Source organism: Meleagris gallopavo, chromosome 5 (genome assembly GCF_905368555.1).
Source record: "Meleagris gallopavo chromosome 5, MGAL_WU_HG_1.1, whole genome shotgun sequence".
In the NCBI taxonomy this organism is placed as follows: Eukaryota; Metazoa; Chordata; class Aves; order Galliformes; family Phasianidae; genus Meleagris; species Meleagris gallopavo.
The window spans coordinates 51,745,031-51,766,002 of NC_139408.1; the positions used below are offsets into that span (position 1 = coordinate 51,745,031).

General features: G+C 42.5%; 1 protein-coding gene across 1 annotated transcript; it reads right to left on the reverse strand.

The window, feature by feature from the left end:
• Positions 1–5,152: 5,152 nt before the first annotated feature.
• On the reverse strand, positions 5,153–20,535 carry GPR132 (G protein-coupled receptor 132). Its single transcript, XM_019615931.3, has 2 exons — positions 19,890–20,535; positions 5,153–8,488 (listed from the first exon to the last, which is right to left on the reverse strand). Exon 2 carries the CDS (start codon positions 8,457–8,459, stop codon positions 7,347–7,349), a length of 1,113 nt encoding a protein of 370 aa, XP_019471476.2. The 5' UTR covers positions 8,460–8,488; positions 19,890–20,535; the 3' UTR covers positions 5,153–7,346.
• Positions 20,536–20,972: the final 437 nt, after the last annotated feature.

The window sequence follows — 20,972 nt, forward strand, 5'->3', positions numbered from 1 at the left end:
ATAACAATTATAATTTAGAAAGGGTATCCGAAGATGAACATAAAATGTACATGAACTCATGAACTAGGGCATGAAAAGTCATATTTAAAATGTAATTTTTTAGCTTTTTTTTTTTTTCTTTCCTAAGGAAATGCTTGTGAATGCCTGTCTGACTTATCTGGTTAAAGGGTTAACTCAATTAGAGGCATGAGCATGAACACAGATAAGAGGCTGTGAGCGAGTCTCTTTCTCTGCTCTGGGTCCTGTGCCTTGATGGGAATGACAGCCCTGACTTCTGTAGCAATAAAGAAACGTTAACTCACGTCTCCTGCTGCTCTATCAGTAGCCAGTGACAGCCCAGCAATCATTTCAAAATGTCTTAGGTTAACAGAGTAATACATGTTTAATTGGCCTTACTTAATGTGACTAACAAACAGCACCGAGTGCCAGTCGATGTGCTGTAAAGGCACAGGAGCTGCATGGAGCAGCAGTGCAGGGCAGTGCACAGCAGTGTGCGTAGGCACAGGAACAGAGGGGCTCCTGAGGCTTTGCTCACAGCATGCTGGGTGTGCAGGCACTGCAGCAGCCGGCTCAGCTGAGTGCAGAAGGAGTGCATTTCCCTCTGTCCCCAACATGCTCTCCAGGGAATCACGGGCAGATCCTGGCAAGCCCTACCTCCCTCTGTTTTTGTTTTTTTTTTTATCGTTTGACACAAGGAAATTGGCTCCGTTCTTTTCTTTGCGTGATATTTCTTGTTTTCACTTCTGTTTTCTGCTTCTCCTTTTTCTTTCTGTAGATAGCCACCATTTGAATACGAATTTGTGTTTCTGCCGTAGGTGGGTAAGCACCATGACCCTTTCTTTTTTTCTTTCGCTCTGAAGTTCACCACGGCCAGCAGGGCAAATAGGTGAGAGTGTGGTGCCCTCTGGTGCCTGCACTGAGCTCCTGGAGAAACAGCAGCTGGTGCGTGGAAAGGATGTGGGTTTGAAATGTACAATGCAACAAACCTGGCCAGAATAATAAAAACCGGAACTATAGAAAAGAGAATTAAATCTCGGTGTCATTTCTGAAATGAGAAACTCCTGCTGCATGGTTCGTAGTAGAGCAGTAGGCTCATGATCTGGAGTTGACTGACGTGTTGATTGTTGGAGTATGTTGGATATAGAAGCTTTTCTTCATGTTAACCAATTTGACCCATGATGATGAAACAATGACAAGTCAGGATTATACATTAACATGGCTTTATGTTGTAATGGATACGTCCAAGCTATATTTCTACATCAAAAATATTTCCTTCGAATCCAGGTGGTGTAAAATTGATATGAAATGGAAACCCAGGCCAGCAAAAACCCTTCAGATTTGCATTCAATTCATGGTAGGAATGCTAATTTCATACATTTGGTTTAACTTTGTGTTGATTTATTTTTAATGGTTTTTGGTATCTCCAGAGAAAACAATGCTTTTCTGGGATTTTTGCTTGTACGGTGTCATTTCTCATCTTGGAATTTGACTAAGAGGTTCTAGTATCTGAAACTGAAAGGCAAGAAAACAAAGAGACAAAGATTTAATACAGTTTCTAGCTTTTAGTGAAGGAGGAGTATTTCTGGGTGGAAGACTGAGTGACTTGTTCCCGAATGAAGCAAACAAGGCCCACAGCTCTCCTCAGAGCAGGTGGTGCTGTAAGATCACACATCTTCAATTCTGCTTTTCTGGAGCACTGAAGTTAACCTGCTGCCCCTTCCTACTCCCTCAAATCTTTTCCATTATTACATTATAACCTTTCAGTATCTCCTTTACAGTTCAGTGTGCAAAGAAAGTTCCCCCATCCCTCTTGTTTGTTTGTTTGTTTGTTTGTTTGTTTTGTTTTGTTTTGTTTCTGCCAGGAACTTTAGGTTCATTCTTGGCTTAGCTCTGATCTTCTGCCTTTTGTTGAGGGGCCACTCCCACAGTAAGTCAAGAAAGTAGGAAGTAAGTCATATCCCTGAGATTCTTTTTTTATATAAAGCATATTTTTCTTCCTTTTTGCACACAGCAATATGCATTCAGTCTGAGTTCAGCTTGAGAAGTACGTTTCTTATCTTTGGGACACAGCTACTAGTACAAGTAATGAAGTTAAGCACATCATTCTGTCAAGAGCTGTGGACTATTAGTTTTCATAAACTTTACTTTGTTTCAGAAAGATATGAAGAAAATATCTAGAGGTAGACAGGAACCATACATGCAGCTAAATGGAAAATTACAACATTTTTGTAATACCTTATCAAATTTCCTGTATACAACATATTGTGTAGTCACTGGTAAGTGGCAAGCATACAGTAATAAAACCTACCTGTAGTGGGTAGTGTCATCGCAGACCTGTCCTCACTATATTTAAGAAAACCCAAAAAAGCAGCCCTTAATCAACCAAATGAGTGCTGTTGCCTCAAGCACATTGTTGTTAGATTGTCAGAGACACATATCAGAAATCTGCTGTTAGGAAAGTGCTTCTCAACCTACAAAAACTTTTCTAGGAAGGAAGGAGCTTGAGAGAGGCAGTGTACACATGGATAGATCTCAAAGCACTGAGGATTTTAAAGATTATTACCAGCAATCTGCCATATACGGAAGGTGAAACAGCAAGTGCAGTTAGCATTACTGATGGAGAGATGCTACAAGCCTTTTGAGTGCTTGGCCTTGAGTATTTTCAGTCTGGACAACAACTCTATGGGTCTGTGCTACTAACTTTCTCTTACCTTCAGGAGACAACCAAACTCTAAACTCCAAAGCATCCTATTAAGGAGCAATCCCTGTGAAATCCCCAAGGGCCTAGTAACCATGTCACTAGCAGGGGGGTTAAAGTTAAATGGAAGTCCTCTTTTTTTTTTCTTCTTTTTTTTTTTTCTTCCCTGAAGCTTACAAATAAACAGAAGCAATTACAGAGCTTCAAAGCTGTCTCTGAAAGTGCTGACTCAGTAGAATTTGTGTTTCAGTCGCTTATAACCACCTCCGCACAGCTCACTGCCCCTCTGCAGTGAGCACTGACTGTGCATACAGCACGCACCTGATCACTCTTTCTAGTATCTCATGCAAGGGGCTGTGTTTTAAGCAGGCAGACAATGCTCAAGGGAAGAAGCGTTCCATTTTACAGAAGGAGAACTGTGATTCAGACTGAAGAATTTGTAAGCAACAGATTTGAATACTTAGGTATTTGCATACTTGTTCAGAACATCTGTGACTTCAGGTTTACAAGGCTTTTCAGGACTTTGTATATCATACAACATCCTTTTCCCACACTTCTCTTTAGTTCTTCACCTCCCTCAAGAAAGCGTTTCAAGACAGACCTTTGATCATACAGGGGATGCTTTGTGCTCATAGGTTGTGATGTACGTGCCCCACTACAGACTGAGGCTGCCAAACAGGATGGATTGTCTAATGGTGTACTGAGAAGGCATATTCTGCGGTTGCTTGTGCAGACAGTATACATATGATGTTCTGTGAAATTCTTACCACATAACTTATTGCCCCTCCTCAGCTCCTCAGCAGACTTTCTATCTGCCTACAAGGCTGGTTTTTTTTTTTTTCTTTTTTCTTTTTTTACTTGATTATCTCTGAGCATTTCTTACAGGATGGAGTAAGAGGGTGAGACCCTAGAAATTATCAGTGATCTAAAACACAGAGATGAGATGTGAGTTTAGAGTCCTTTCTTACTGATGGGCTCTTGAGAACAGCAACTAACATCAGTTACCAGGACATCAGCATTAGCCTAATTTGGGATAACAGATTTGCTTTTGTTATTCACATTCCTTTCACTTGAGAACTGCCTGTCAGGAGGCCTCACTGCATCCCTGGTGCAAACAGAATGCAAGAAGCGCCCTCTCCTGTGCAAAGCTTAATTGTGCAGGGAATGAGAAGGAACTCAGCGGGATGTAAAGCACCGCAAAAGAGAATAAAAGAGATGGAGAGGTCAGGCATGTATGATACCTTCATCTCTAGACACAGCTTGCAGAAGCTGTGCTGGGAGATGCTGCTGCCCATACGCTTCCTCTGCACACCAAAGAGGTTCCAAATGTGACTGCATTTCTCTGATACAATCCCCCCACCCTTATTTGTTCCATGAAAATAAGATAGACAGGCAACTTTGCCTTATTTTTCTCTATAGAGGACATTTCCTAAAAGACCTGTCCCACAGCATGACCTGTAGGAAGGCAATTCGGTCTTGATGTGAAAATATAAGATTGCGAACAGCCTAAGATAGGTTTTGTCACTCCCAACCGAACAGAACTTTGACACTGAGTTGTAAGTGATAGCAGGGACTGAATGGGAGCAGCTGCAGGGCCACCAGCTGCAGATGAAACTTTGTCACGCTTAGAGTCTGCCTTTATTCATATCCATGTTTGCCTGTTTTACAGAGGAAGAATAATTATACTTGTGAAGCAAAATTTAATACTGAGCATACTGAATATTTCTTAGAGAGTAATGGAGAATTCTAAGTGAGTTATTGCCAGCAAAGATGTTATGCAGCATTTGTAGAATTGATGAATAAACAAAAAGATATATTATCTGCAAAAACTATTTTGTCCAACTCTATTTGATATCCAGAAATTATTCATTTTATGCTTCACATCCATGCTTAAAACAATCAGCAATCCACTTATATCCCAAGTACACTAGGAATGTCTGAGAGACATAGAATTAAAATCATCTTTTATTATCTTGGATGACAGCAATAAGAGGTGAGGGAAATGCATGGAGCTGTGTCAGGGGAGGGTCAGCTGGGGGTTAGGGAAAGGCTGTGCCCCAGAGGGCAGTGGGGGGAACAGGCTGCACAGGGCAGCGGGCACAGCCCTGAGTGCTGGAGCTCAGGGAGTGCTGAGACACCCAACCCTAATCCACACAATCAGTTGACCTCTCAGATCTGTTCTGTCCTAAGTAATGTTCTTTGTTAGGTCTCCATCAAGTATCTCAGCATCCTTCCTTTCCTTTATGATATACCGTGTAACAAAACAGCGAGCTCGTATGTTTCAATTTATGGCGTGGGAGCACTCAGTGTATCTGATGGGCCGCTCTGACAATGTGGAAATAGCATTCCTTGGTGTCTTCACCTGGCCCCTGAAATCCCTTCAGTATTCTGTCACAGGATAAGTTAGATTGGAAAGGATCTCTGGGGATTGTGTAGGTCATCTTCAAAGTCAGATCAGGTTGCAGAAGGGTTTATTTCAGAGTGTATCAGAACAACGATTCTCCAACAACTTACATTAAGAGAAGATGCACAATGATACAGTAATTTGGAAAGGCAAGTGAATTAGACAAGGCAAAAAGATTACTGATGTTGTGTCAGATCCTGCTAATCCCTGTCCCCTGCATCGATGGCACCGGACTCCAATATTGTTTGATTTAAATACACTTGCTTTTTCTCACACAAAAAGTATCAGATTTCGAAAGTCATCAGGTTGAATATCCCATTTGCAACCATTTCAATCAGCTCAGAAGTCAGAAGTCTGTCTCTTTGGTTTCTTCCAAATTCACTGCCATTGTTCACCGAAGTTTTACGTGTAGGCTATGAAAATCCTGAGGCTGAGGCAGTTTGCATATGTGTCTTCAGATATTAATCAGCAACCCCCTGACTGACTGGGGCTGTTCTGAGCAACGCCTGCTACTGATTTTCTTAGTAATGGGAAGTTTGATTTTCAGCAAAGTTACAGATATTCAGTACTCTCCTTTTTCCCTCAGAGTGTTTGAGCTCAGAGATGCACGTGAAAATAGAAAATTACAATTTGTTAATTAAGATCACAACACAATTTCACATTTTTCCAAGAAACAATCTTCTATTACATTCAGAATTGTGCGAACTCCCTTTGAAAAGACAAACATTTCATAGGAAGATGTCAGAGGACTCATTAAATAATACAAAAATTAAATATGTCATAAATACAATAGCTCGAGGAAATGCCGTTAGGGCACAATACTTCTTCCCCAAAGTGTGTAAGAATGAGGTATAACGTGCAGAAATATCTAGCACAATTTTAAAATATTAACAAATACTTAAAGTAGCCTTGACTAATGTTAGTTCAATTCAGAAATGTGGATATTAGTGCCAATTTTAGACTATTACTGAAATACAACATTGCAGATAAAGCAGAATGGCACTACGGAACACTTTAGAAACTTGTACTGAAATAAACATGCAATTGGTTTAGTACTTTTGTGATGTTTTATTTTGTTCGCATAAAAATATGAGAAGGTTTTTAGATAAGTCTTGCCAGGTGGTATAGTTAGATGCTTCTTATTTTGTGATTTCTAGTTTGAAGGTACAGGATACTGCCATCAGTAGTTTATACACAACAAAAATGGAGGCAGAAACAACGAAATCTGCCCAGCACAGTCTCAGTGTGCACCACCAGTGTGTCTCATCCATGAGGAGAAGGGACTGTGTTCTCCATGCTGCCATCCTTCCTTGCCAGAAAGGCTTCCTTGGCAGAAAGGCTATACTCTTATATAGATCCTGCACACTAAAATCCAGATTGATACAGAGAGGGAAGCATTATCCTTGTCAGAAATGAAACACAAGTTCAACAAGTATTTGGAGATGGCATACAAACCGTCCCTGATTCCACCTGAAAATGTCTGCATTTTCTAAACATTTCAGAGCATTCCAGAGTTAACAACAACAAAACAAAGAAAATCTACCAACTGTAAAATATCAAGCAGTAGAAGGGTACATTTTTAAGCATTTCAAGACTGTTTGGTACTGTTTCCTGACAAATACTGTAGAAGTATTGTTTGTACACGTTACCAGGACGCTGCTTTGCCCTTTACTCAATACGTGCAAGGTAGATTAAACAGCGTACTGAAGCATTAGGAACATTTTCAAGGCTCATGAAAGACTTCCTCATTTTTTATATTTTCCATTGGTTAACCACAAACTTTAACAACAGGATACATGCATGAGAATCTGAACATGTACCTCCTGAAGAGCTAGTGATTTCAACCAGAAGAATGGGCCTCACGTTGTTCTCCCAGGTTAGGTGTTTCTTTTTGCTTAGCTCAGAAGAAGAAACAGATTCTCAGTTTGTAAGAGTCCAAAAAATAAGCTTTTAAGACTTCAGTTTGAGTCAAAGTTGGTTTCACAGTTCATTCTACACGTTCTTCACAAAGCAAGGTTTTCACTGATGGTACTGATGGGCAAGCCTCATAGAAGGAGAGAAACAGAAATAAGAAGTGACATTCTCATAATGTTTTCAAGGAGTTGCTGGCTCATGTACTGCAGAAAAAAAAACAACCTACAACCCTTCCTTTGGACATCAGCATGTAAATGTGCCGCACTGTGCAGTCTGCAACTCACACTGAGAACTTCTTTGCTGTCAGCAGCCAGCTGCAGCCGCAAACTGCTAGCTACCACCTTCTGGGTCTTTGCTATTATGATTGCATATGGTCTCCTGCACGTGTGATGAACTTGCTATCTCTTTGTTTTCTTCCCCTAATACTCCTTCGTGTGATTCTTTCTGCATTTTCAATTTGCCACTGTCAGTCTTATGATTAATGGATGAGTTGAGCCTGGATGAGTTTGATTTCCACCTTCTCAGGCTTCTGTAGAAATCTTTCCTGACATTTTCACTAGTCAGCACATAGATGATTGGATCAGCAATGCCATTTGCAGTTGATAAACACAGAAACACTGTAAAAACGGAATATATACTTTTTTCAAATGGACACGAGCAATCCTGATGAAACATAAAGTATATGGCTCTTATTAGGAGTACCACATGGTAGGGAGCAAAGCACATCAGGAAAATGACAATGATGGCAATTGCCAGATACTTCACTTTGGCTTTCTGGTGACAAGTCACGCTGTCACTTGTTTTTGTTCTTTGGAAAATTTTGTAGTTGGTGAAAATGAGAATTGTGAAAGGTATGACAAATCCAAATAGGAATCTGGCAAAGCTGAAAGAAGCCAGTGTTTTGTCAAGGGGTAAGGTCTCAAAGCAGTTCTTGTTATGTATACTATTCATGCTAAATACTGGACTGTGGATTACTGCAACCACAGCAACAAGAAAACATACTATTATGATTGCCTTTTTGCGTCCTCTTCTCCCTCTTGATTCCAGAGCATACACCAGTGCCACATAACGATCCAGAGAAATACAGCATAAAAGCAGAATGCTGATGTATATGTTGCAGAAAAATACGAATCCTGTTAATTTGCAAACCTGTTCACCCATAGTCCACTGGTGATCGTGTTGCACGTAGATAATCCAGAGAGGCAAGGTACTTAAATACATCAGATCACACAATGACAAACTGAAAATGTAGATGGCAATTGCATTATTCCTTCGGATTTGTACAAGTGCGAGGAAGGAAGTTAAACAATTTGCTGGAAGACCAATGGCAAAAACAATGCTGTAAACAGCAATTAGAAGTGTCTTGCTGTCTTTGTAGGGAATGTCCAGGCAAATAGTGAAGTTATCCTTTCCAACTGTGGCACAGGCTGCACGATCCGCCATGATTATTTTTTTTTCCCAGCTGGTGCTTTCTGTGAATCAGAAGACAAGATGGAAAGTTAGTATTTGCATCAATTCAAAGTGTGTCAGTAAAGGCTGCAGTCCCACAGATGCAAGGACATGGCGGGGTGCTTGTCTTAATTCACTTAAGACAGGGGAGTTTTCCAAGACCTGCTGGTGTCCTCCCCAGGGAGCCAGGTTGCAGTTAGTTCCAGGAAAAAGGATCTTTATTCACAAGGAATTTATTGACAATACCATGCCTATCCACTAAGATGAGGTAGTGGGAACCGACCCTAAACCAGGCCACCTAATAAATTGGACAGAGCTGCTGATCAGTTACTAAAATCACTTTGCAGAGGAAATTAAGGGCATTAATCTTTTTTTTTTTTTTTTTTTTTTCCTTCCCAAACTCAGTAGTAAAAAATACAAAGTATAGAGATTTCAGAGATGGGCTTGTAGAAGAACTTAACATTTCTGATCAGATGGGGGAACATCTGAACTGGGTAGAGGCAGTTTTGTGTCAAAAACCACCCAGCATAGAGGAAGCAGAGTCTGGCTGCTGGTGTGTACTCACATACAATTCACACCTCTCTCCTCTTGACTAATAGCTGCAGATGAAGAACCAAAATTGTGCTATACAATATTCACCATTGTAATTTGTCGGAACTGCTTACCACACCTATTTGATAGCTCTCAGAAAAAAAAAGACAGGAAATAAGGGTAGTTAAGGGAAGTAAACAAGGGAAGAACGTTTACACTTTTAAGAAATGGAGGTGAAGAAAATTAAAATGGAGGTGAAGAAAATTTGAGCAGGAGTGGCCACTAAAAACACCACCTTTCCAAGGCAACCATGCACGAAAGAAGACCTGGCAGTTGGTTAATGTAGAGCTAGGAGAAGCATTTCTTGCAAAGTCACATGATGATTTCCACACTAAAATGTCCAATCAGTTGAAGAAAGGAACATGGAATATGTCCCAATGGAACTGAGTTGTCTTAAAAATTGTGCTTTGTTGTATTTATGAGTTTAAAGTTTCCATTGCATAATATACTTCATAAAAAGAGATCTTGCCTGGACTAATCCTTTGGGCATTCACTAATGGGGTGGACACCTACTCCAATCAGGTAACTGCCAAGAGCAGATGTGCTGATAGAAGTTCAGTCCCATTACCCTGAGGATGGGCATGTGCCTTCCTGATCCACTCTGCATGAGCCATTTTTCAACCTGTGTTCATACAGGGAAGAAGGTACCTTTTGTCAGCCTATGAACATTTATTTGTTGTTTGCTTGGTCCAATCTCAAGCAGACCTAGGGGAAGCAGTCTGTTCCCAGTTCAGTGAGGACCTAGATTGTCTCATGCATCTCTAGCAGGGTAGACAAGCTGGTGGGACCTTTCTTTCCTCTCCCTGGGATGTCATAAGCAGCTCTACTCTGATTGCCTAACAGAATGCCTACCATTCAAGTCTGAGGGACATTCAGGTTCCCTGACTTAGTTTAGTCACTGTAGGATGAGTACGGTGTGAGAAAACCAACACAGGGTGCAGTAGGCTGTGCAGTCCTCACAGCTGTGAAATGCTAGCCACAGCCATAAGCACCAGGAGAGATTCTCCTGGTCCATGACAAGAGGTACTCATTTGCTACAAGTACCCAAACACAGTCAGAGCCTACTCAATGACAGCAGTTTCTGACTGAAGACTCATTCCCAATCCTGGCAAGAAGGCAGGTAGGGCAGAGGCAACAGTACCTGTCATTCCCAATACTGGTGGCAGAGAAAACTGTTTCTCAGGGTGACAGTTGGAATAGAGACCTTGTATACAGACAAACTGAGAAAGCGCTGCGGGTGTGGAAGAAGTAAGAAGTATACCGGAGTGTGCGACCATACTCTGTGACTACCTTCCACTTCCTTTTATGGCAAACCACACCTTGCTTGTTTGCTGACATGTTGATGAAGTTAGCAAGTGGTTGCCTCACTAGTAGGGCCAAAATATCCTGTTGCTGCCAAGTGATGAGGAGGGCAACATCTCTCCTTGTCTGAGAGCTGGGTCATCTAGTACCCAATGGATATGTTCAGGTCCTCTCTAGGAGGATTTGAAGTTGCCCTTAGTTTCAAATGCCCCAGCTTAAGGATGACTGAAGAAGAGGATCCTCACTGCTGTGTGTGGGAAAGACGGCACAGTATTCAGCAGGGCTGCAAAGTTTTTAATTTATTTCCCTTTTTTTGCTAGCAGTGAAAGTGTTCTCATAGCTAGTATCATAGCTAGTATCAATATAGAAAATTGGTAGTTGTAAGATATAGTAGTGACATTAGGTTTTTCTGCCTCTACCACCCTTGGTCAATGAGGCCATAAACCTTACCCAGGCCACAAACCAAACAATTGCATAGAGGGATAAAAACATGTTTTGACTTCTGGATCAGCAGAGATTTCTGTGCCAGATCTCACCTGATATGTGACATAGGAGAGCTTGTCCTCTGCTTGTGTCCAACCAGTATGAAACCTCCAGGAACCCACGTAACACAAAGGCTCCTTGGAGACCTCCCCTTCCAAAGTGAAGCACAGCAGATGAATGAAACTGGTTCGTAATGGAAATAGCAACAGTCAAGTTGGGAATGTGGCACTGCTGCATGCTGTCTCAGCTACAGACCAACAGTCTACCCTAAGAGTGTTGCACACAAAACCTTTCAGAGAGGTTGAAGGTGTGTTCTCCTCTCCTCTCTCAGGCTTCACATATGTTTCTTGGCCCTCTGCTTGTGTTCATGCACTCTCCTTCTCACACTTCCTACACCTGTTCACTGCTGGTTGTGCAAAGGCCTGCTTCCCCCAGAGGTACCTGCCTTACTGGTGAGCAGCGGCAATGGTGCAGAGCAGAAAGTGGCAGGCTTACTCTGCCAGAAGGGGTTCAAGTTGGATATTAGGAAAAATTTCTTCTCAGAAAGAGTGGTTGGGTGCTAGCACTGGCTGCCCAGGGAGGTGGTGGAGTCACCATCCTTGGAGGTGTTCAGGAACCACAGAGATCACAGAATCATAAAATGGCTTGGGGTTGGAAGGGACCCCTAGGATCATCAAGTTCCAAACCCCTGCCATAGACAGGGATACTAGCCCAGGTGATACTGAGGGACATGGTTTAGTGGGAAATACTTGTGACTGATGGATGTTTGGACTAGATGATCTTAGAGGTCTTTTCCAACCTTAATGATTCGATGATTCTGTGAAAATTATCATTACTGTCATTATATACATACATATATAAAATTATCATGACTGTTATTTCACTCTTCCTGTTCCATCTTAGTAAATAGACTGTATCTCAACCCACGAGTTTTACTTCTCTTTTTTTCCTCTGATTCTCTCCTCCATCCCATGGGCAGGGGGGGCATGCAGAGAAAGCTGTGTTGCATTCAGCTGTATGCCAGTTTAAACCACAGCACTGCTTATTCTCTGCATGGCAGTTTGCCGCAGGAAGGCCTGTGGGTGCTGCTTGAGGCAGGAAGAGGCATGAAGCCTGGTCCCAACACCTCCCTTCCACACCAGCCAGATGGCAATAGGAGGCATGGCTCTGCCTCCAGACCACAGCTCTTTCCTGTGTCTGGTGCCTGCAACTGAACCTCAGAAAGGAATTCTGTGTGACTTTTTAAAGTTGCCTGCATCAGGCACGCTTTTCCTTTTTTGGTTTGTCAGCATATTGAGTTGAGGAGATCAACACTCTCGACAACCAGCTGCCAGCCACCAGGTCTTGACGAACAAAGAGAACAAATCTATGCTTACAGAGAAAAAGCATGTGCTTGGTGTTTCTGGCCAAGGCCTGGGCTGTCAATGATGAAGCCTGGATCCTTCCCAGCAGCAGTGCTTCCTACTGTAGCCCCAAGCCAGGAGGCAGGAAGGGAAGGAGGCCATTTGCTCCCCTCCCTCCCTTCCTCCTGACTCTCAGCTCCACCTGGAGCAGCCTTCCAGCCCTGAGTGATGCATCCAGCTCAGTGCTGAGTCTAGTAATGCTGCTCAGCTCTCTAGGCCTGGGGAGGGGCTTCCTTCTCAAACTAAAGATCAGAAAGCAGCACTTGGCAGGCAGTTAATGAATATTCTCCCTGTAATGTTGACTCTTATCTGCCCTGTAGCTTTCAGCTGTGCTGATCCTGTCCAAAGTAGTTGTCCTCACCTTTCTGCAACAGCAATGATTCTGCTAGGGCTCCCCATCCACCAAAACATGTTACACTGGATCATGGTTGTGTTTTGTTTCAACAGCTCAACATATATTTAGCAGCACGCTGGGGCTTCTTGCTCTCAGAGACTCAAGAGCAAGACTCAAACCGCAGTCAGCACATGTATGTTTCTCACCTTCCTTTAAGATTTGTAAAACATCTCATCTTCCTGGTTTGTTGAAAGAACAGAGACAACATCTCTGACTTGCAAAGCGTCTGAGCACAAATCACAGTAAAATAGGATAATGCACTGCAGATGACTTGCTATGCTCCTGCCCTGTATTTGCCCTCTTTCTTGGATGTCTGCTCTTGGCCTAGGTAATACATTATATATAGGTTATATATATGTTAGAGCAGGTAGATCTCCAGTAGAGTTTCACACCTGCTAAACAAACGGATCATTACATTTCTTACTCCTAAAATGTAGTGCCTACCTGCTCTAATGTATTGAGATCTTACATAGAGAAAATCCTAGAAGAAGGCAGATGGAGATGCTCAAGTAAAAAGGGGTGTGGACAAGTAAGGCAAATTGGATGTGAAATCCCACTTTCTTGAGGTGTGGTGAGAAAGTAGCAGATGTATTTTGCTGCATGCCCACTCAATGGGACAACAAAACCGTATTAGATGTTGCCTATTCTTCCTTCACTCTGTCTTTGATCCATTGCACCTTGCATTTCTCCTGGCTGGCAGCCCAGGTTTACCAGAGGGAATGGAAAGAAAAGGTTCTCAGAGCTTCCTAAACAGCAGCAGATTTGAGTTCAAACGCAAGACTGATTAAATTCAATCAGATCTCCTGTCTTGTGGGCAGGGACAACAGCACCGTTGTGCAGGAGATGGACACCTGTGTGGTGGTGATCTGTTCTCTTCCCTACCGAGCATGAGGGAGCATTAAAGTCTCCTACAGAGATGCCCCACACAGCTCATGGGAGATGAGGCTGTGAATCTGGGATGCCGTGAGGATGTGGTTTCACATCACAACCACACTAGAGTAACAGCTTGGCTCTCATTGTTTTATTCTCTGCCTTGTCCCTGACCAGTACATTGCCTGACCCTGCAGTGAATACGTGTCCCCTTTCTTATCTGGGTCAACTGACCACTGGCTTATCTTTCTGAATTGTTGACCAAAGTCATAGCAGCAGTAAGGCTGGCGTGGGGGGATTGGTAGTTGCAAGTGGTCAGGAGCAGAGCAGATAGAGCCAGAGGAGGTGTGTAGAGAGAACTTAATCTGGATGTGAACTGCGCCCTCCACCAACCACCAGAGATGCTCCTGGTTGTCTTATTGCTTTAGCAGATTTAAAGACCCTCACTGGAATCTGGCCCTATATGAAACAGAAAAGGATCTTGGGAGGTGTGGAGACTTGGCCAGCTTCACTGAGGGCTGCTGCTGCACATCCAGGCTAGTTTTGTCAATATCTGATCTTCCCTCAAGAGTCTGAACTGTTTTTGCTAACACTGAGGTGTAAAGAGGGAAGTGAAAACAAGGGAGAAAGCAAAAGGCTTTCTTTTGCAGTTGTCTGATGTTTATTAGCTATTCATGTAAAACTGTTTTGATTCCGAACAGAGAAGTTGGAGTGATAAAAATAACCACTATTAGGAAAAGAGAAAAATTCAGATAGGAGGAAGTAGAAAAAAGCACAACAGTTGAGTATAGCAGTGGTGGAAAGGCTCTGGATTAATTCACCTTAGGTACAGAAGGACAGAAGAGAAAAAAAGAGACAGTGAAATCTGTAAAGAGTACAGGTACCTCAGCTGAGCATGATATTTATCTGTTTTTCCTTTTCTAATCATTTTCTAATCATCCTCCTATGCTAAGGATTATTGTCAGAACTGAGAATTTTGAAAGGCTTATGTGGACATTTAGAACAAGGTAATATCTCTGTTAACTAATGCTGGTTAAAATAAGCTGTAGAGCATTTGTAGACTACTGCCACTGAAAATAGCCTCAGAGAGGAAGCAGCAGGACCTTGGGATTAATTGTACAGCCTTGGCATGTAACTTCATACTGCGGATAGAAGCAGTCTTGAAAAAAAATAGAAAATATTTGTTAAGAGAGAAGATATTCATCATCTGCTATTCAAAAGGAGCAACTGTTCCTAGCGAGAGGAAGGTGTTTGATTTACCTCATGATACACTGTTCTTAGATGTGAACTCTCAGCAACTAGATGTTTTAAATACGTATGTGGAGGCGTTTACATATACTCACATTATCTACCTCCTTACATGTACTATTTTGCCAAAATAAGCTGCTGGGGGGACAATGAAGTGAAACAGTCCCATAATTCAAGTGGATGAAGGACCTGGCTTGGAAATGTGATCCTTCCATAAACAGGGCATCCTGGGCTTGTGTTACATTGCCTGGTGAGGGACCGTAGATGAAAAAACAATGTCAGGCAGATAGACATGCAAATGAAAGCTCCGGCTACAGGGTTTAAAACCACTTCATTCAAGGCAGTAGGTAAAACCATGTGCACTTCATAGGAGGTGATGGGTGACTGGGTTGATAGGGGAAGCTGAAAAACAAACCTTCAGTTCCCCCATACCGGTCAAGTTTTCTTCCCAGTCTTAAATCTGAGGTCATGAGTAATGATTTTGGGAACTTCATAACCAGTGACTGAGAAAAGTCCTCTTTGAGAGCATCAGAGAATGGCTATTGCAGGGCAGATTTATTCTACAACACCTATTGGATTGTCTAGAAAATGTACCACAGTCAGAGGAATTGATTCTGTTTGGAGAGCCATCAGAACCCCAGAAATGCTGTCATAAATTTGAGGATGAACTACAAAGCCAGTCAGGTCAAAAGGTTGAAGGAAGTTTCAAGGTTGTGGAGCAGATACAGTGAAAGTGAACAACTGAGAACAACCCCAAAACTGCAAGTTTTGTACTTCTGATTCACACCTTTCCCTGACAAGAAACCAGCAGGCATTTGTGCCTGATATCTCCATGAAGCTAGAACAGATCTAACACATAGCCTTGGTGGCAGAGGCTATTAAAATAAGGCTTCCCTTACTTGAGTGGCTCATGTAAAAATTGAACAGGTAACACCTCCTTGCTATTTCATGCTGAAATTATCAAATCTTGGAAGAATTGAGAGGGGATTCCCATGTGTAGCTTATTTGGAACCCCCTCAAGAGCTCCTGGATGCTCAGAACAGCCAGATGACTTCAAATTTGACACTGAGGTCTTATACAAAGATGAATACTGCTCTGGGTTCTTAAAAAAACAGGCTGGTATACCAAGGAGTTGGCACTGGTGGTGGTGTGGACATGAGAGGCCATTCTGATTGCTACAGGCTGCCTTCAACCCTCATGCTTAAGCTTCCTATTGTGCTGCTCTGCTTTGAGGCCCAGATGGCTCATGAGGTCCATTTTCCAAGTCTCAGCACAATAATATTTGCTCTCTCCTCCTAGCTCTTCAATGCTCTTTGCTTACATACTGGACCTCTTTCCCATTTCTTGGGTGCATCCAAGAGATGATGCAAGTATTGCACTACACTGTCACCTTCTTATCTCAGTACTTATGGACGCCTTCCTCCTCTTCTGAGCCTCAGTTATCTAGGCCTATGCAGAAGACTCCTGCCAACACCTCCATTGCCATGTTATGGCTTGTGGTAGCTGTAGCTGGCACCATCTTCTGTGCTGTTGGCCTCTCAACACTGAGCCCTGGCCAGGCTCTGTCTTCCATTGCAGATCAGGTCAGATCTTGCCAGCCTGTCATCACCTGGGTCTGTTTGTCTTTAAATATGATCTGTGCATTGCCACAATTTGCACTTGCCTTTCACCAACTTGCTGTTGCTTTCCACACCTCTGTCCCATGTCAATCAATGATTTGCAATCCACTGCTGACCCAGGAGATCTGCAGCTGGTAACTTGGACCTCCTCTGCCATTCAAGCTCCCAGGAAAGCCAGAGGATGCTGACTGGCCACTGCCACCAGGCAGTGATACGTGCAGAGAATATTTATTCATAACCAAAGATATCTCCTGCTCAAACTCATAAATGCACAAGCTTCCCCTCTTCCTGCACTGACATCTCCATTGTCATAGGTTGTCCCTGCATCCCAAAAATGTCTGTCCCTTTCATCCCTCTGAAATTCTCCAGTCTGAGCACAGCATGGTAGTGCTAAAAAGAATGAGTAGGTAGGTAGGTAGGTAGGTAGACTGATCTCTTCCAGTAGTAGGAGAACACATAAACAGTGTTCAGCTTACAACCTCATGATGCTGTGGGGGATTCAGTGATCTTGGCCCTGCCCTTATGGGTCTGCACAGGAACCACTTGTGGGAGCTGCACTGATGCTGGTAAAAGAAGTTAAAGGGGAAAACTAGAGCAAAAGCATGCCCAGAATAATTTTGTGATGTGTCAGATTTGGGGTCAGTGACAAATTGTTTGTCTCTGGGAATTCTAGCTAGTTTCTGCTCAGTTTTTTATTTAAGCTGAAGTGAATGTGTCTCAGCAGGTGGGATTTGCAAAGCTTCATGAAAACCACAGTGCTTTCTATTCTTGAAACAATGCTATTTTTAACAGAAGACTTAAAAATGGTACTCAGAGCTCAGTCACCAATATTTCCTCCTTTTCCATTTACCCTGAAACTCATTTTCTTTGTTCCTTCTTGTTCTATGGTTCACTCTCAACTAATTGGAGAACTACTGATTTCCCTTTTTTGCCAAATGGGTTGTCTTCTGTAGAGCTAACTCATGTACCAGTGGCAGGGTTTTTCTCTTAAGACTTTAGTTGTAGCACCAAAACTGTCACGCTAAAAATTCCTCATTGCATCTGTGTGCATTTTGGTGTTTGTGAGCTCATTCTTCTCTCTGCTAAATCTCCTACTGTGTTTTGGCAATATCCTCAGCTGCCACCTCTTCCAGCCCTTTGTACACCTTGTTAATGGCTAAACCCTCGAGCATCTCATCTAAGGGCTGGAACCCTTAGACTTTACACTGGAATGCATGTGAAAACACCGGCTACTAAATATTCCCCACAGTGTCCTTTTTTAAGGATAGGGAAATCATGCATTTTTTCCAATAGATCATGTTCTGAATTTCCCACTTCTCTTCATCCTCGTCACTCCAGTAAGACCTATGGAAAATATTTTTGTCATATGCTTTGCTCTACCAAAAGCATCAACAATGGCTGAAACTTAGGTGTGTCTGATAAGGTGTATCTGCACTGAACACCCTGTTATAAAAATAGTCATAATTCATGAAATTGGATAAGATTCTGTCGAGCCTGGTGTGCTTTACAGAAGGCATCTGTAAAGATGATGGGATTTCTGCCAAAATGATGGGATCCTTGACTACTTCCTCCTCCAGTGCTTTGATATATTTCCAACACAGGAGACATTGTTAAGAAAAATAGTGTCCCTTATGTACATCATCCCTGAAGTTGATTTAAAGCAGTGATTTTTCACATAGTGAGGCACATTCATGGAGGAGGCAGTAACATGTGACAGAGGGACATGAGGAGGTGCCCCATCTGCTAAACCCAACCACAGGAACCTTAGAGACAGGGGCAAAGTGGAGATATTCAGATGCTTTTGGATAGGCTACCAAGTCTGCACAGGAGAGGAAAAGGTCTTAAGGTGGGAATGGAACAACACGTATTAATTTCAGCACAGAATTGCTCATTGCTTTAGCTAACTACCCCCCATAACACACTGAAAATACAAAGACTATCAAGAGAAGGCAAACAAAACTGGAGCTCAGGCAGCCATGAACATCAGCCACAGAAACATTGCCCTTGAAACCAATGCTACCTGTGTGCTCATGGTGAGGCTCTAAATTCAGTGTCCCCCTAAGAGGCATGGAAAATGCAGAACCTGAAAGAGTCATCTGCAGTTTCAGGCAGAAAGCTCTACAGAAGAGGTGCTCAATTCATACTCTATTTATTTAAATGCAGCGTCATTTGCACAGACTATGGAAAAGTCCTCAGTAGAAAACAAGCCTTGCCTATTAGCTGTGAAAGAGCAGAAAAAGTGTCTTTTTTTTCTTCAAATAAAGTTATTGGAAGCTGAGGAACTGCTTGTATGGATGTGGTGTCTGGTCTAAATAGGAATCACAGGAAAAATAGGTTAAAACTAAGTCTACATTCACATTGGTCTTTGGCAGAGTATCAAGCTTTACATCAAAATTTCCGTGGGAGCCAGTATCCATAACTTGTGGTGTTTTCTCTTGCAACATAAAGGAAAAGAATACCTGGGGAGAATCACCAGAGAGATGAAAAGCCACCAAAAAGACCCTATGAGAAACTAAATCTGGGAAACAAAGTTCAGTTTGATCTAGTCAATAGGAAAGCCTGGCACTAGGATGCTTACCCTTTGCTAAACGCAGTTTAGCAACTCTGACTTCAGAATCTCTCAGAACAAAACTAAATTCCCTTCAAGTCTTAAGGGAGGAGCTCAAACTGATTCATTCTGACCACATGCCACCGTGGTGCCAACTGTTAGAACTGTTACCAATCTGTGACTTAATCACAAAATTTGTGGTCTCCTTAATGCTGCAGCTTCACTAAATGCAACAGCAGAGAAGCTTTCATTTCAAAGAGAAAAACACTGAGCCTGATCTCAGCATTTTTAATGCCTCCAAAAAACAAGGCAAATCTCAAAATATTTGTTGGAAAAAGAACTATCTCAATTTAGTCTTGATATTCCAGTGCCAGCGATCAGCAGAACCGTGTGAATAGGAGATGGAGAAAAGAAAGGAAGTTTGTATACCTGATCAGTCACTATACATCAGCAAAAAAACACGATAAAATGCCTGTCTTGCTTTTCCGTCTGAGAAAGAATGAGTGGAAGGTCTGGGTGTGAATTCTCACTATAGTCTACCAAAAGAAACCCAGCAATGACGATGGTGCTATTGGCATTTCTAAAGTAATTCAGAATGCATGCCTCATGCACTGCAGTGACCGTCAAATCTCAGCAGCCTGGATCCTACCACAATATTTCAGTCTTACTTATCACTTATTTCTGATTGGAACTAATTCTTTTTGTACAAAAGGACTGTGTTTTGTTTAGGAAAGGAAATCAGTAAGGATAACAGGTAGCGAAGACTCCATTAACTGCAGTGAACTCTAACTAATACAGACCCAACAGCACTTCATCATATCAATCACATGCAGTTTTAGGCTGTGAAACATCAACAAAGTCTACATCTCTGAAACACAAATGCACAGTATAGAGAAGCAGCAACAAAACAAAGAAAGCAAAATGCTGCTGAGCTGAAACCTTGTCTCAGTGCCAGCAATCACTTACTTCTTTTCTGTTCCCTGGCTTTCACAGAGAAGATGGTAAGGCGCTCTGACCCGTGCCGTACTCACAGGCTGCTGTGCAGGGACTTGAGGAAGTTGCCTACGATACTGCGTAGTCATAAGAGTCATGGGCTTAAAGAAAGTACACTGCTGACGACTTCACCAGGGCGCAAGTGTCACTTGTAGTTAGGTGCATGGTTACAGACAGGAGAGTGAGTGGAATCCCCTAGCCTTTAGAGTCTTGGTTCTGTCATTACTTGAGGTCGTTGTAAAGAGGCATCTACAGTAACTGCATTGGGAAGTTCAGCTCCTGAAAATATCCTGAAAGACAAGAGGTAGAAGAAACTATTTACTACTTACTGTAAGTAGAGGACACTCAGAAAGGGGAAAATACAAATGGTCAGGACAGAAAAATGTGGCATTGGTGGGAAGTTAGAGGAATAAATAGCATGATGCTTGTGGGTCTGTGTCAGCACAGCCCCCGGACTGAAGGCTGTGACATTTCTTCTGATCAGAGCACACAGATTATGGGAGTTTCTACAACGCTGCTGCAAATTCAGAGGTTTCAAAAAGTCCTCTGAAACAGTCTGTTCCATTGGATGTCCTCTGTATTGCCTTAAGACACTAAACAGCGCCCACACACACTGCTGCCCTTCCACCGTGGGCTCTTGCATACACAAGATCTGCTTTGCATGGCTGCTGCCTTTTACCAGCTAGCAGCTCAGAAACCACAGCTGCATTTTAGCAGGGAGTCTGTGAGAAGGGCACAACTTCCTGCCCTGCTGTGACGAATGAGGCAGCACAGCCTTCTTTGGAGGTGTTTGAGCTGTTGCTCTTTGTTCCAGCCTCCATTTAATCCATCCTTCTTGTTACATCAGGTAACCTTGGGCTCTGCTGGGAACGTGTGGCTGTGACACAAAGAGCTGATAGCTGATGAAGGAAGCAAAGACCGACCCATGCAGTCAGGAGAGAAGCTAGGAGAAAAGAAAGCTTTAACAAAGGAATTAATTTCTTTCAAATTCAGCCATTTGTACGGTGGTGAGAAAATGTAAGTTTAGTTCTTGTAACTGCTAGGTTCATTTGTGAT

Bases quoted from the DNA above. Each gene is read 5' to 3' on its own strand.
- GPR132 (XM_019615931.3), bottom strand. From the start codon at position 8,459: ATGGCGGATCGTGCAGCCTGTGCCACAGTTGGAAAGGATAACTTCACT.